The sequence below is a fragment of the Thermobia domestica genome, chromosome 5 (genome assembly GCF_964235325.1).
Source record: "Thermobia domestica chromosome 5, izTheDome1.hap1.1, whole genome shotgun sequence".
Classification (NCBI taxonomy): Eukaryota; Metazoa; Arthropoda; class Insecta; order Zygentoma; family Lepismatidae; genus Thermobia; species Thermobia domestica.
The window spans coordinates 294,610,305-294,624,435 of NC_137458.1; the positions used below are offsets into that span (position 1 = coordinate 294,610,305).

At 36.4% G+C, this 14,131-nt stretch overlaps 1 protein-coding gene across 3 annotated transcripts in view; it reads left to right on the forward strand.

The window, feature by feature from the left end:
* LOC145686712 (uncharacterized) overlaps positions 1-12,569 on the forward strand; it is a 119,851-nt gene extending 107,282 nt beyond the window's left edge. For all 3 annotated transcript variants that reach the window (XM_081760289.1, XM_081760290.1, XM_081760291.1), the window contains exons 15-16: positions 4,741-4,913; positions 11,457-12,569. In XM_081760289.1, the coding sequence (XP_081616415.1) occupies positions 4,741-4,913; positions 11,457-11,571 (288 nt within the window). In that variant the 3' untranslated portion in view covers positions 11,572-12,569. The remainder of the gene's footprint in view (positions 1-4,740; positions 4,914-11,456) is intronic.
* The last annotated feature ends 1,562 nt before the right edge of the window (positions 12,570-14,131 follow it).

The window sequence follows — 14,131 nt, forward strand, 5'->3', positions numbered from 1 at the left end:
ATCGGAAGCGTTTAGTTCAAAAGGGTTTCCGAAATCAAGGAAGCTTTCTTTTAAGGCTTGTTTCTTGTACTGAAACTTTCTCTGGTAAGCAGCATATTGTTCATGGTGAGCCCTACGATCGGTCATGTTCGTTTTGTTCTGGGCCTCAAACTCATTTACGATTGTAACTAATTCTGGTCCAGCAAGCATCCATCTTGTTAACATTGCTGTGTCTTGCAATAGGCCTATGGCACCACCATCGCCTTTTATTACAGCATTAATTTGCTCATGAGCTTGGTCTACAGCGAGTGCAGAAAAGGGATTGTTTGTTTTGTGAATCACAAACTGGCCATTACAAAAGTATTTGTGTATAATGGGTGCTGTGTCTTTCTGTTCTTCCAAGTCTTTTATATGGACTGGCAACCAACGTGGATAGTGGTAATGGCCCATCAAGAAAAACCAAGGTGTTATCTTCTTTAGTGTTTGGATGAAAAGTTTATAGTTTCCTTGCCTAATCGACCTAACGAAACACAAGAGGAGTATCTCCAAGTTTAAAACTAAGATCCAAAATCGGAACGTTGGGCACTTGGAACGTTTTTCTTCAATCCATTGTTCAAATGCGACCTCTGGGTTTTCGTGTGCAAATGCATCCTTCAGTAGACTGTACAAAACAGCGGCTGTAATTTGATTAATTGTTCTTGCCTTTGTTACGTGAACAACTTTAAGAATTGCTTCTGATCCTGCTTCTGTCTTGATTCCAGAGTTTACCACTACATTAGTCCAGCCACTACCCTGGAGAATCTGCCCTAGCACTTTTAAAAATGCCTGTTCAATATGGAACGGTGCAAACATGACTACAAGCTTCGATTCACCATAAACTTCAGGCCAGTTCTACTGGATGGTTTTAGCCAAAGCAAACAAAGGCTGATCCACACATATGACAGGAATTTGTCCGGGATTTAGAAATGTTGTAATTTTATTTATTTGTTCCATCGCGTGTCTCAGCATTGATGGTGAAGAACTCTGGTTGAATAGTGGTAGAAGGGAACTACGAGCAAGTTCAACGGATGAAGTTTCTTCCCTTGAAGCATGGAAAGCTGCCCAGAAAATATCTAGAGATCCATCATTTCTTTCTGTAAGAACATGGTCTAGCCATTCTTGTTCCTTTCTCCATTCAGATCCAAATGTAGAAGTTGACATTCTGGAACAGGTGCTTTCGTTTGCTTTTGGTGCAGGTGGCTGCCTAGAAGGCAATGTTACAGATTTAACAACACTGTAGCTCTCTGGAAGTTCAGGCATTTTCCTCCTCCTTTCATCAACACACGAAATGTTGGAAGTAAATTTACGAGTTACTCCAACGTTTCCTTCGGCAGGGATTTGGAATATAGAAATTGCTGTTCCGTGGAAAGACGATTCTGATGTTACGCCTATACGCTTATACGTAAGTAAACGCCTATTATCCAGGAAGTTTGGCAACGAAGTGGAACTTGCATACCTTGGATGGAAAGCTGATACAGTGGTTATTCTTTGTCTACTGAGGTCGAAAAGTGAAATTCCGAGTTATAAAAAAGTTATTAGACAATATGTTTTGTGAAGAAAGTGATTTTTTTTAGTTTTTTCAAAAGTGTGTGGAAACCTTAAGGTTTAGGAAAAAATGTGTAATGACAAAAAAGTTTCCACTTTTTATAAGCTTATATAAAAAAGAAAATTGAAATCGGAAGTATAGAACTTGAGATATAGTGAATTTTAAAAAGTCGATGGCGGCCATCTTGAATAGGCGCCATTTTGGTGTTCTACACAGATTTTGAAGTGGCTCCCTATCTGAAAAGCTTTATTTTAATATAAGCTAGTAACCCTAGAAGTGGCATATTGTAATCAAAAAATGCAGCTTTTAGGTTGTATTTGGCACGTACCAGACGTACTATTTGATTCTTTCGATGAAGTAGTAGTTCGTAGAACAATTCACAATCTCTATGCTGAAGGTATTGTCGCCACCTTAAATAAATTATTGTGCGAACTTAAAAGAAGCATTTACTTCAAAGGTTCTGAGTGAGCATTGTAACATATACTGCACAAGTTGGAATTTAGGTTTTTAAAAAAAAAAAAACTATTGGAAATAGAAAACTGCTTCTTGAAAGGAAATATATTGTCTTTTGACGACATAAATATAGGGTCTAATCTTATTTTTTCTTTCTTTGTCGTAACAATGCACATATATAGGCTATATATGCTAGTATTATTCAAATACATTGTTATCTAAATTCTCTCTAGTTCGCTACCAGCATTATTTTAAACTGTAGTTACGAACGTGACGTGCGAAGCGTTCAGTGCGCCATCTAAGCACTATTTGTGAATAGCGTAAGTTGGTAGCCTTGCAACTGAGAGCGTTGACGTCACTGCCAAGATAGTTCTCGTCGACTGTAGTATCGGTCATTTTCGATGATTTTTGTATATATCTCTCTCCCCTAAATTGCGCCTTCAAAGTGAGGTGGTGAAAACCATCCCAGGCCCGAACCTCACCTATGTTGAAAATTTGATCGAGATCGGTCGGGTGGTTCAAGAGTTATTAAGTCACAAACATAGTCACTTTCTTTGATATATATATATATATATATATATATATATATATATATATATATATATATATATATATATATATATATACCAGTTCTGGCTACCAGCTATGGCAATTCTGTACCAGTTTTCTGATGACCCTCCTACTGTTTGCCACGGAACATTAGGAGTAACCTAACCCCAGGCCTCTAGCCTGCTACGGGGCTCTGTCTGGGAATCCTAACCACAGCCATTTAACCTGCTACGGGACTCTGTTGACCACTTAATTCTCCTCTGCTTGCTACGGAGCATTGGATCCTTAATTCCCCTCTGCTTAGCCTGTAGTTACGAACGTGACGTGGGCTCTGTAGAGATCCTGTCTGCGACCTTACGGTCAAAGACTACCTTTTACTAACCTTGTATACTAGAGAGATTATTTGTACAGTATTTTGTAAAATTACTTTTATAATAAAAACCGGTAGTGGAAGTCGATTCCGGACACACTTTTTATTAACGCTCTACCTATACCTATATGGGACAAAAGTTTATATATATATATATATATATATATATATATATATATATATATGAATAAGCTAAAACTAAATTTCCCAGTGTATAGATTGATTTTAAAGTAATAATTGTAGCATTTGGTTTAATTGCGTCTATAAGGGTTTCCGAAACTGTTCCAGTCATTTATTTCGCTGGTTAGTGGCTAGTGTGTGCGTGTTTGGTGCACGTGGTCCTGGGTTCAATTCTCAATAGAAGAACATTAAAATTTGTGGTTCGCATCCCACTTTAAATTGTAGGTCTAGCCTCGATGCTGAAAACGGACGCTAAACTTCAATAAACAACAGCAATTTTTCAACATGCAACTCACCCACACGAAGATTGGTGCTTTTAATGAGAACATCTTGTACTTTTAGTGCAGGAGTATAAACATTGAAAAATTGACCTCTTTAATAACTGTTACCCCTGAAAAATTGACCTCTTTAATAAGTTTTACATCCCGCGGTTATGCCGGCTAGGCTAAAGGAGACGGTGGTGATGAGAAATGAATAAAGTGGGAGGAAACGGAAGAACCCCGAGGAAACCCACGCACACGGTGTTTGTCCACCACAAAGCCCACGTGGCGCGAGCTGGGATCGAACCAGGGACCCCAAGCACCAGAGGTGAGCGCTTTACCACTGAGCCACCGTGTCCCCATTGATTGATTGGACTTTACACCACTCACCTATAAAGTAGCACAGGAATCACTGTTCGGGTTTTATCCAATGCGGGCACCTTTACTAAGAATCGAGATACAGAGCATGCACATTTGGTCACAAATGAGCAATTCCAATACGTATCTTCATTAAAAGTTACTAAATACAAATAGACGAAGTAGTAATTCGTATTTGAGCATGATGCTTCGTTAAGAGAAAGTGGATCGCAGTTCTGTGTAATCCTACTTATAGTTCTAAAGAAAACACCTCAGGTACTTTTTCCAAGAAGTAAAATGTCATTTTTTTAAAAGGTAAAACCACACCATGATTACCACACCATGATTTTTTTATTTACATATTGCAGTTCTATTTATGAATTAAGCACTATTTCTTAATCACACATCCGAAAGAGAAAATCTGGTTATTTAAATACACAGGTAAAATTTACAATTTACGAAAATGGTAAATTATTTTTGTTTCTCAAAATGTTATTCGTCCGCGGTTATAAAAAATATATTACTTCGTTATTTCGTAGTAACATCTAGGACGGGGCCGCAACTAGCTTACAAGCGAAAGTAGAGATTTGAGTTCTCGTCAGTCCAACATTCAAGGTTCTGCGATGGTTTATTGTAAAGCGTGGGACACTTCTAAATGGTACAGCCATATGGAGATTTACGGCTAAGGTGTACCATTTAGAAGTGTCCCCCGCTGTACCTACTGTTATTGTACCTACTGTTCCAAAAGTGTTTCATAAATGTAAAAATAGAGATTTATTGTTTTCTTCTTTTCATTTCTGAGATCCATGAACCGAAAGAAGGAGTAAATACATGTTATGAAATGTCACTCACGTTCTCTCGCAGCGCGCACTATTAAAATGTTTTTATCTGTTTGATAACATTAATTTCTTAAACGGAAGGAATAATCGTCTTTAGATGTAAAAGTAGCTTATATTATTGTTTACTTATTTATTGAAGTAATGTTACTACCCTGATGTATGTTTCAGGATCCACTGGGTTTCATAGATCTAAAAATTTGCTGCACCAAGATTGTTGCTCCTGTATCCAGAGATATATGTGCACGAGCTAATACCTTTCTTCTGGAAACTTCAAGAAAACCGTGTCCACGGGATTCTGATTCATTGATCATGATATGCAAACCAACTTTCACTATTATCAGGTAAGTTTTTTCTTTCAAGGAATGAGGCTGAGTTGAAACATTTTTGGCTCTTAGGGATTGTAGAATCCGGTTTCATTTTTATCGTAGATTTTTGGTGCATAAACAATGGACTTCTGTGGACGGGAAGTCCTAATTGTATAACAGTCACCATGACAAGTGTTTCTTTTGGGCCTATTTCGATCGCGGGTTGCTAAGAATGATTGCCGCCAGAGTATTCCTAAACCTTCCCATCTTGGATACATAAACCATAAGTCGTCTAAGTTTTAGGACCGAAATAAATTACAAGTACCTACATCAAATAAATGGGGGCCACGAAGACTTGCTGATAGTGGTCACTTCTGATGCGTGGTGTCTCTGGTTCGATTCCAGCTCAATCCAAGGACTTTGTGGTGGACAAACACTGTGTGCTGGGTTTTCTCGGGGTTCTTCCGTTTCCTTCCACTTTCTTTATTCCACCATTGTCTTCAGCTTCATTATCACCATCTCCTTTAGCCTCGGTGCATGGCCGTGTGACAAGCCAAAAAAAAAATGAAAAATATGCTTTTTAAATTATTATTGTTTCACCTTCATTATTTCCTTTGTACACACTTGTTCGCACTTTTTGGATCTCTCTCTAGATATTCAGTAGTCAAAAAATAAAAACACTCTTTTCATTGAGTCCTTATTTCTGAAGAAAAAAAAGTAAAAAGAAGATGAGGAAAGAAATATAAAAGTATAATCAACTAGGGGCCAAGTCTGGCGAAAGATGGTCAAATTGTCACATTTTCAAAAGGAACGAGTTGCCAGACTTTGTTATATCCTTCTTAGGAAGTCGAATTTTTTGTAGAAGCGTTTTCGCAAATTTGTCAGAACGTTAAACTCAGTTTAGTCAGAGTTCAAACCCTGCTCCCGCCAAGTGAACTTTGTAGTGGACAAACACCGTGTGTGGAGGTTTTCTCGGGGTTCTCCCGCTTTTTTCATTCCACCATTTTCATTCATCTCTCATCATCACCGTCTCCTTTAGCCTAACCGGCATAATCGTGGGACGTAAAACTCAAAGATTTCATTTCTTTTTTTTTTCTTTCTTCAATTTTGTCAGGCTTAGCAAGTCGAATTCTTTGCTTAGTAGAAACCTTTTCATTAATGTGCTAGAACGTTGAACTCACTATTTGTCCCTGCGGAACTAATTATTTGTGAATTACACCCTGCCAGGTATAGAAAATTATCGATATGGTCTTCACCCGAGACTTCTGACGTTCTAACCTTTTTGATTACTTCAATTACTTTAATCTCACGCAGTGAAATAGTACTTGGTCCCCAAACAGGTGCTGTAATTTGAAGTGTTGTCGACTCAATTTATCCAAGAGAACCAGTGGGAACATTCAGAATTAATTTTGTGTTGTAGCTACTCCTACCCTTATTTGGATTTTGTTTATGTTGATTTGAGCAGAGATTGTGTGTATCCAATTAAGACAGCATCGTATTCATTATATTTTGTATGCTCAACTAGAATACCTATTCGTTCTTATTTTCCGCTAATATGTGGATACGAGTATTCAAGGCAAGGAGTTTAGTAGTTCCGGATCCAGGAAGGTTTCTTGGAACTGGAGATATATATATGAAGATAACACAAGATTTAATAAAAGTTCAGCTCCGGATATCATTAATAAAAAATAAAATAATAATAATAAAAAAAACTAAACATACTATTATCAAAGTAAATGCATTTTAAATTAAAATAATCAAGAGTAGTAATTCAGAGCACAGCAGACAGGAGTTTATTACGGTTAGATTTTCACACTGTCATGAATTCTATTTAAAAAAAAAAAAAAAAACTCATTCGTGTGACGATCAGTACAATTCCAATGAAATAGTTACGTAGAAGAGGTAATCTGGAACGCCACGAATCAGTTTTCAGAATGGAACACCGATTTCAGAAACGTAATAGATATTAGACGAGTATGTGATAAGATTTACTTATATATTTTCTACCTCTTTGGACATGTGTAGTGATTTATTCAGATTCAGTACAAGATGATACGAAATATATAATATTGAACACATTAATCAATATTATTATGAAGGCTAGTATGAGAGATATTCCAAAAATTCGTGCTCTTGGGAAGAAAAATTAATAATATAGGACCATTTGTTATATTTTCAGAAACCCGGTTTATTGGCTACTTCTCTGCATAATCACACGTTGCATTCACCCACACAAACTTTTGTAATCTATAAGTCCACTTAAAAAAATAGTCCTGAAATTCAAGAGGTATCTTTTTTTTTTCAGTTCTGAATATACTGCGTTGATCATGTGTTTACAGCGTCACTGTTTCTACGTCATCGAAGGGGATATTTTCTTCCCTATAAGGGGATATTTGCTACAATGCTGTTCTTGCACATGGAAACTGCAAAGATGATCTTAATCGATTTCTGACGTATATACCTCTTTCCCAGTGGTGCACCTTTCGTAGATCGGTCTATGCTTTGTTGTTACATGAGAGGGTCCAGTTTCAATAATCATGTTTCATGACCCGTAACCAGCGTTGTCAAATTTCCTAGCCTGCTCGTAAAACGCTTGAGTAAATCTTTCGTGAATTATAGACGACGTGATATATATACACATATCTTTGCGACTTATATCTTTGGTATCATTGTTTGACACTTTATCATCCACTACTTGCGTTCAGCTGTCGCCAGTTGTCTAGTAGCATTCCAAAATTGTTTCCAGAGATCGAAGATAAACTTATGTACGTAGACCGAATCGATCTGGATAATTCTGGAAAAATTACCATATACCATATTCAATGGATGATTAAGTTTCTCTAAGAAGAAAAAGAAGCTAATTTTCATTGTTTGACTGTAGTTGAACAACACAAGTCGAAATTTGTAGTATTATGTTGGATTCAAAACACATGTTCGCTGCCGACATTGCACGCAAGATTCTGTAGACAGAAAGCACGCATGCTGGCCTTGAGAAACTGTAGGTGAACAACATCGTGTTCATGGTGTTTTCTCGCGTTTCCTCGCACATTCTCATCCCACAATCCTACAATTCTTTCATAATCACTTTCTCCTGAGTTTAAAGGGCATAATCGTGGGACATTAAAATATTTCATTTTATTTCTGCGTTTTATTATTATTTTATTAGATAAGGGATTCGTTTCTTTCTGTAACAATTATTCTTGTTAGAAGGCACTAAGTTAACTACTATCCATTTCATAAAGATAGGCCCCTGACTTGGCGGTGCTGCCGTGACGTCCAGTCAAAACTCATATTACATTGTCGTACCTCGTTGGAATTGTTGGAATGTTGTCTTTTCAATACTTAAGACATACAAATTTTCTTTGTACTGTGTAGTGAGAAAAAATAGAAATTAATGAAAAAGTGCGTATTTTTTCGTACTTTTTTGGTAAAACAATGTTTATAGGACTATATCTCGGAAAGGAAATAACATGAAATAATTTCCTGTGCACGATATGTAGATGCATATATTACCTGTAAGTTCTGAAAATTTCATTACTCAACACGTAGTAATTTTCTTGTTATTCAGTAAAAAGTGAGACATCATTATCTCTGAATTGCTGCGGTGTATTTACAATCTGAAAAAAACTTTTAGAAAGATCTTAAAGTAGCTTTTTCAACCAAACTGTTTTGACTTGTTTTAAAAGATAAACAATCACAAATATGACATTATGATTTTCTCAGCTTTGCGCCCTTTTGTATCGCAGCTTATACGGAGTGCTACGTTGCCACATTTTCCTGGCGCTATACACTCTCAGCCGGACGGGTATTTAAACTTGTCATGCACACTGTCCGGCACTTTTTAGATATTTTTAAAATTTTATGTCTTCACAGATTGAACCAATTTCTTAGAAATTAACAGGATATACAGTAAATGTGCCAAGTGTTCAAAATTAGAAAAGCGAACTCTTATTTTGTTTGGATTTGCATGTGATGATCCTCGAAAATTTGTTGCTTTTTGTCAGTTTTTCACTTACTGCACGCAGTACAAAATACACTTGCACAGAAACAAATACAAGCACAAACTTTATTATACGAACCTTAGTTGATATGTAATATTGAGTTTACACTTCACAGAAAATCTGTTTTCAGATCTAGGAGTCCCAGTACATCTCTTTAGTGTTGTACATTTCGAAGCACTTTCCCACGCAAAGTCCAACTTTATATATCAGGCAATAAACCAGGGATGTAAATAAGCAACAAAAGTTTACTCGCCCAAGAAAAAAGTTACTAGCCCACATCACATAATAAAAATAATTTACTTAACTTCCATATGATATTAAATACTCGCCCGCACCGATGAACCACACGCCCCGGGCGAGTGGTTATTTGCATTCCTGCAATAAACGCTAATATTTATTAAAAACTTCCTTTCACCTTGCGGATGCTACGTACTTGTAGTTTGGATTCCACGTTTATCAGTAGGTCCACGTCTCATATAGCCTCACTGCTGAACAGGACGTTCAATTCAAAATCAACTCAACTTTTTTTTTAACTATAAAACTTCATCGGTAAAAACAGCTGAAACACTTTATATGCGGAATACTCTGTAGATAGCCCAGCATTTTGATCAATTCCCGGAACACCACTAAACAGGGGTTTTGCGTTTACTTGAATTTTATCACTCCAAGCTACATCAGAATCTGTCTTTGAATAGGAGCGACACGCTTTTTTCTCTCTTTCCCGGCGCAGCCTCAGGTTCACTTGAAACCGAGTTACTACCTTGTTCACTCCCGAATACGCCACTGAGCACAGAATAATCAATGTCATTACTATTCATTACTAAATCATAACCGTCTGAGTCGGAGTCATTCATCAGTTCTGAAATTCCATTATCGCTAAAAGTTTTGCCTCTTCTTTTTATAATACCGCCGCTCGTAAAGGAATATTCATATATATATATATATATATATATATATATATATATATATATATATATGCGTGTGTAAGTTTTTGACGCCTACGAACCGAAGGGAAGTGTTGAAGACGTAATCAGTGCGACGTGATTAGACGCAAATACAGTCCTCGTCAGCTACTCATTGCATTGTTTTCTTTCGTTGAAAGAAAGCAAAGGACCCATTCTGTGTTACTGTACATTCGGCAGGGGAATTCAGCGCAGAACTTGGGTGAACATGTGATTGCCAAGGCTACATTTCTTTTTAACCTTTAACATGTTCGTAAGCTAGAAAGTGTGTATACTGATAGATCTTGAGGTAGAAATGGAGCCATTGTTAATAAGTGTTCAGGAAGATAGCAGGAGCAGCGATGAGTCAACAAACCCATTTTGAAAGTGAATGAAGTAAATAGATTAAGAGATGAGTTTTTGGATGTTTTACTTCAACGTTTTATTTTGATTACATTGAGATGTGTAATACATTATTATTATTTTTATGATGTTGTGAAAGATTATAATAAATACTTTTTCCTATTACATTCTTTATGAAGTAGGCTTCGCGCTACAGGCTTCCTGAACGCGACAACACTGTACGACAGTGGTGCCGCACTTCCACTTACTGTATGCTGTATCTTCATATAAGCGCCAAAGCGCGGGGAATTTAAAGGTTGGGCTGCAACATGGCTCACCGCTTAACGCAGAGAATATGTTGAAGTAAAAAAAAATTTTTAAAAATAAATACTCTACCAACTAAACCTTTTTTGTTAATAGATTCAAATATTTGGAACACTAGAATTCCGAATTTTCGAATAGTGTTTTGTACGTTTCTCTACCTACCATGGTAAAGGAGATCAGAGCGTCGTACATTTGATTTAATTACTCAAAAAGTATCAAGTGATGAAAATTGAATTTTTCACAACTCACAGTTAATGGATGCATCTACATATTGTACACAGTAAATTATTTCACGTGATCTCTTTTCTGAGATATAGTCCTATAAGCATTGATCTACCAAAAAAGTACGAAAAAATACGCACTTTTTCATTAATTTTTATTTTTTTCTCACTACATAGTACAAAGAAAATTTTTATGTCTTAAGTATTGAAAAGACAACATTCCAGCAATTTCAACGAGGTACGACAATGCAATATAAGTTTTGACTGAACGTCATGACAGCACCACGAAGTGAGGGGCCTATCTTTATGAAATGGATAGTAGGGCTGAAATTATTCTATCAAATAACATGGGGACGCGGTGTCTCAGTGGTAGAGCGTTCACCTCTGGTGCGTGGGGTCCTTGGCTCGATCCCAGCTCGCGTCTAGTAGACTGTGGTGGACCAACACCATGTTCGTGGGTTTTCTCGAGGTTCTTCCGTTTCCTCCCACTTTATTCATTCTACTATTGGATTCATTTCTCATCAGAACAGTTTGTTGCATTTGTTAAAATACTACCTTGTCTCTCGGGTGATTGTAAATCTATTGATGCACACTGTTCGTACCAAATGAGGAGATGTCTCACTTAACTGCTATAAGAATACACATGAGAAGATTCCAACATTTGGACTAAACCATTTTATAATATTTGTTATGTAATAATATTGAAAACTTCAATGTTTTTATTAATAATGTTATGATTTCTTCATTCAGGCATTTGTTATCTGCTGACACCAAAGAAGAACGTACTGAATGGTGCCAGGCACTGAACAGGGCTTTAACTATTTTGAGAACTTGGGGAACTTGTTCACAGGGCAGCCAAGAGTAACACTTCAATCGTTGCTTAGAAAGAGAGGAAAACCATAGACTTGAAGCCATCTAGTCACGGTGAATAGGTTACAACTCAGAAGCTGTCGTGCAGTTCCTTCGCATAATGCAAACGCTAATTCAGTAATACATCGGGGGAAAAAAAATCAGGTATTCCAGCACTAGAAGAACTGGATAATGAAATAGGAAAGACCAACAAATTAAACTATTGTTTTTAGTATTTATCACAAACTTTGTTATATTTATAGAACATATAAACATTGCAATATTATTAATCAATAACATATTACTTCTATCGATGAAAAATTGCATATAGTTGGTACTATTATATTGTTAGAAATGCATTCTATACGTAAAGATCATTGTGTCCTTTTTAAATTTTTTTCTGTTGTAATTTTGTTATAAGTTTGTTTCACATTACGATGATTCCTTTTGCGGACACATAGTTTAGAAGTATTTTTTTTTTAAATTTTTAAATAAAAAGGGTGAAAGTAGAATAGTGTACTAAGAATACTTTCATTTGTTCATATTATATGTATATATACATTCCATATTTCTTAAAATGGCACTTGTTTTTAATCACAGTGATTAATAACTTCATTTTCTGTGACTTACTAATCATTTTCTGTATATAATTTTAGAATTTCTTCTTTTCTTTGCTTTATATATATATAAAGGTAGCGTTTTCATCGTTGTATATTATTAATATTAGATTGCGTAAGTTTTTATATCTTCCATGTAATCCAAATCCAAATTGTGCCTTCAAGAAACGCAGTATTTTATAGTTATATGGAATAATGTTCATGAGAAGATTACGAAAAATATTTACATTTTTATAATATAATGTAATATAAATTTGTAGCATAATAAGTCAAATCTTTTCTATAAAAGAGCATAATTTTATGTGTTTTATCTTCAGGGAACGCAGTTCCAATTATCTTTAAATTCTGAGATCATAATATTGTAAAAATCTTACACAATAAATTAACAAAGATAAAATTTGTTCTTTCATTTCAATTTGTGATTTTTAATCATTTTATTTTCTAGCGACTAGACTAGACAAAAGTTTTGATACACATGTTGGTAGTTAGTACGTACAAGCAAGAATGAGCATGGGCATATTCGATACAGAGATATATGTACTCTAGTCCAGTGCACAAGCGACAGGTACAGACTATTCAAAATATCCGCTGCGAATAGCCACACAGACGTGTAAACGTGTTGGTCGTCATTACGCACTACTTCTAAAGAAAACGGTGTTATGGCTCACACACACAAGCCTTCCAGGAACTTAATATCAGTATGTCGCCTCAAGCAGACCTTGGCTTCCAATTTTGACCACAAATCAATACTCTAATTAGTTGAGATCAAGGCTGTCATCAGGTTGTTCGTCTGCCGTTATGAAGTTGGGAACATGCTGGAATGCCTTATGAGCCGAAGCTGAATCCTGTTTGGACACCCAGTGGGTATTGGCAAAGAGAGTATGACAGAACTTCATCTACAGGTGTCAGAACATCAGACTGGAAGTTTCGGCACGTTTTTACTCTAGTTTCGCAGAAGTGAAGCTTTGTGACTACGATATGAGACTCACTGTCATGACCCACATCATCACTATTGTGGGATGTTGTGCTCGTTCAACTTTAGGAGTGATCGCAGTGGGTTCCATGGACAACGTTGTATACATCCAGTTGTTTTGGGCATTCAGAGTGTCCGTAAACAAGATGTGATGTAAGTCACTTGTGAACCATTGAAGAAACTGTACTCTTACGACCGTGTTTCGCTGCGGAGTTAGGAAATGTCCTTTGCATCATTTGTAGGTCCGAACCCCTAGATTCTCACGCATTATCCGAGCTATGCTCCATAGGTAGTCTCATTTATTTTTCCCCGACACTTTGCTTCCGGCGCACGTTTCTGATGGCCTCTAGATTTTTTACGGTAGGTGGACGATTCGTAATAGTGAACGCCTGCTGGCATCTTTTATGGTCCGGTAGATAAACACACAAGTAATCTCCGGTGGCTGCAGGAGGTGGAATATCTCACTTGCCTCTTTGCTTGACTGAATCAGTCCACAACCGCTATTCTATTCTCGTTTGTACCTCCTCCATTTGAAACATTACGATCTCAAGCAATTTCACTTTATATTACCTCCACTTAACATGTCGCATGTTTACTTATGTTTGTATATTTGTTTTCATTGTCTTCATTCACTTTCACAAATATTTGCTATTTATTTTTAAAATTGGGGGTAAATCTAATTTTCTTAACTTTACATCTTTCTCTGTAACCAGTTTCCCTTTAAGACAACTGAGATATTAAAAGAGTAACATCCATCTATTTATTTAAGCATTTAAAGATAAAGTAATTGGATAAGTGCATGCGTGCTAGTTACTAGAGCTACTTTATATACGTAAACTCGTATAAACGTACACGTTCAAACATCCAAAAGCACAAAATCTGCCAACTCTTTCGAAACACTCCTCATTTTTTCCTCAATACATCTAAAGAAAACCTGGCACATAAAGCATAATATATGAAGATCTTTGTTTGCACATCTTGCAGAA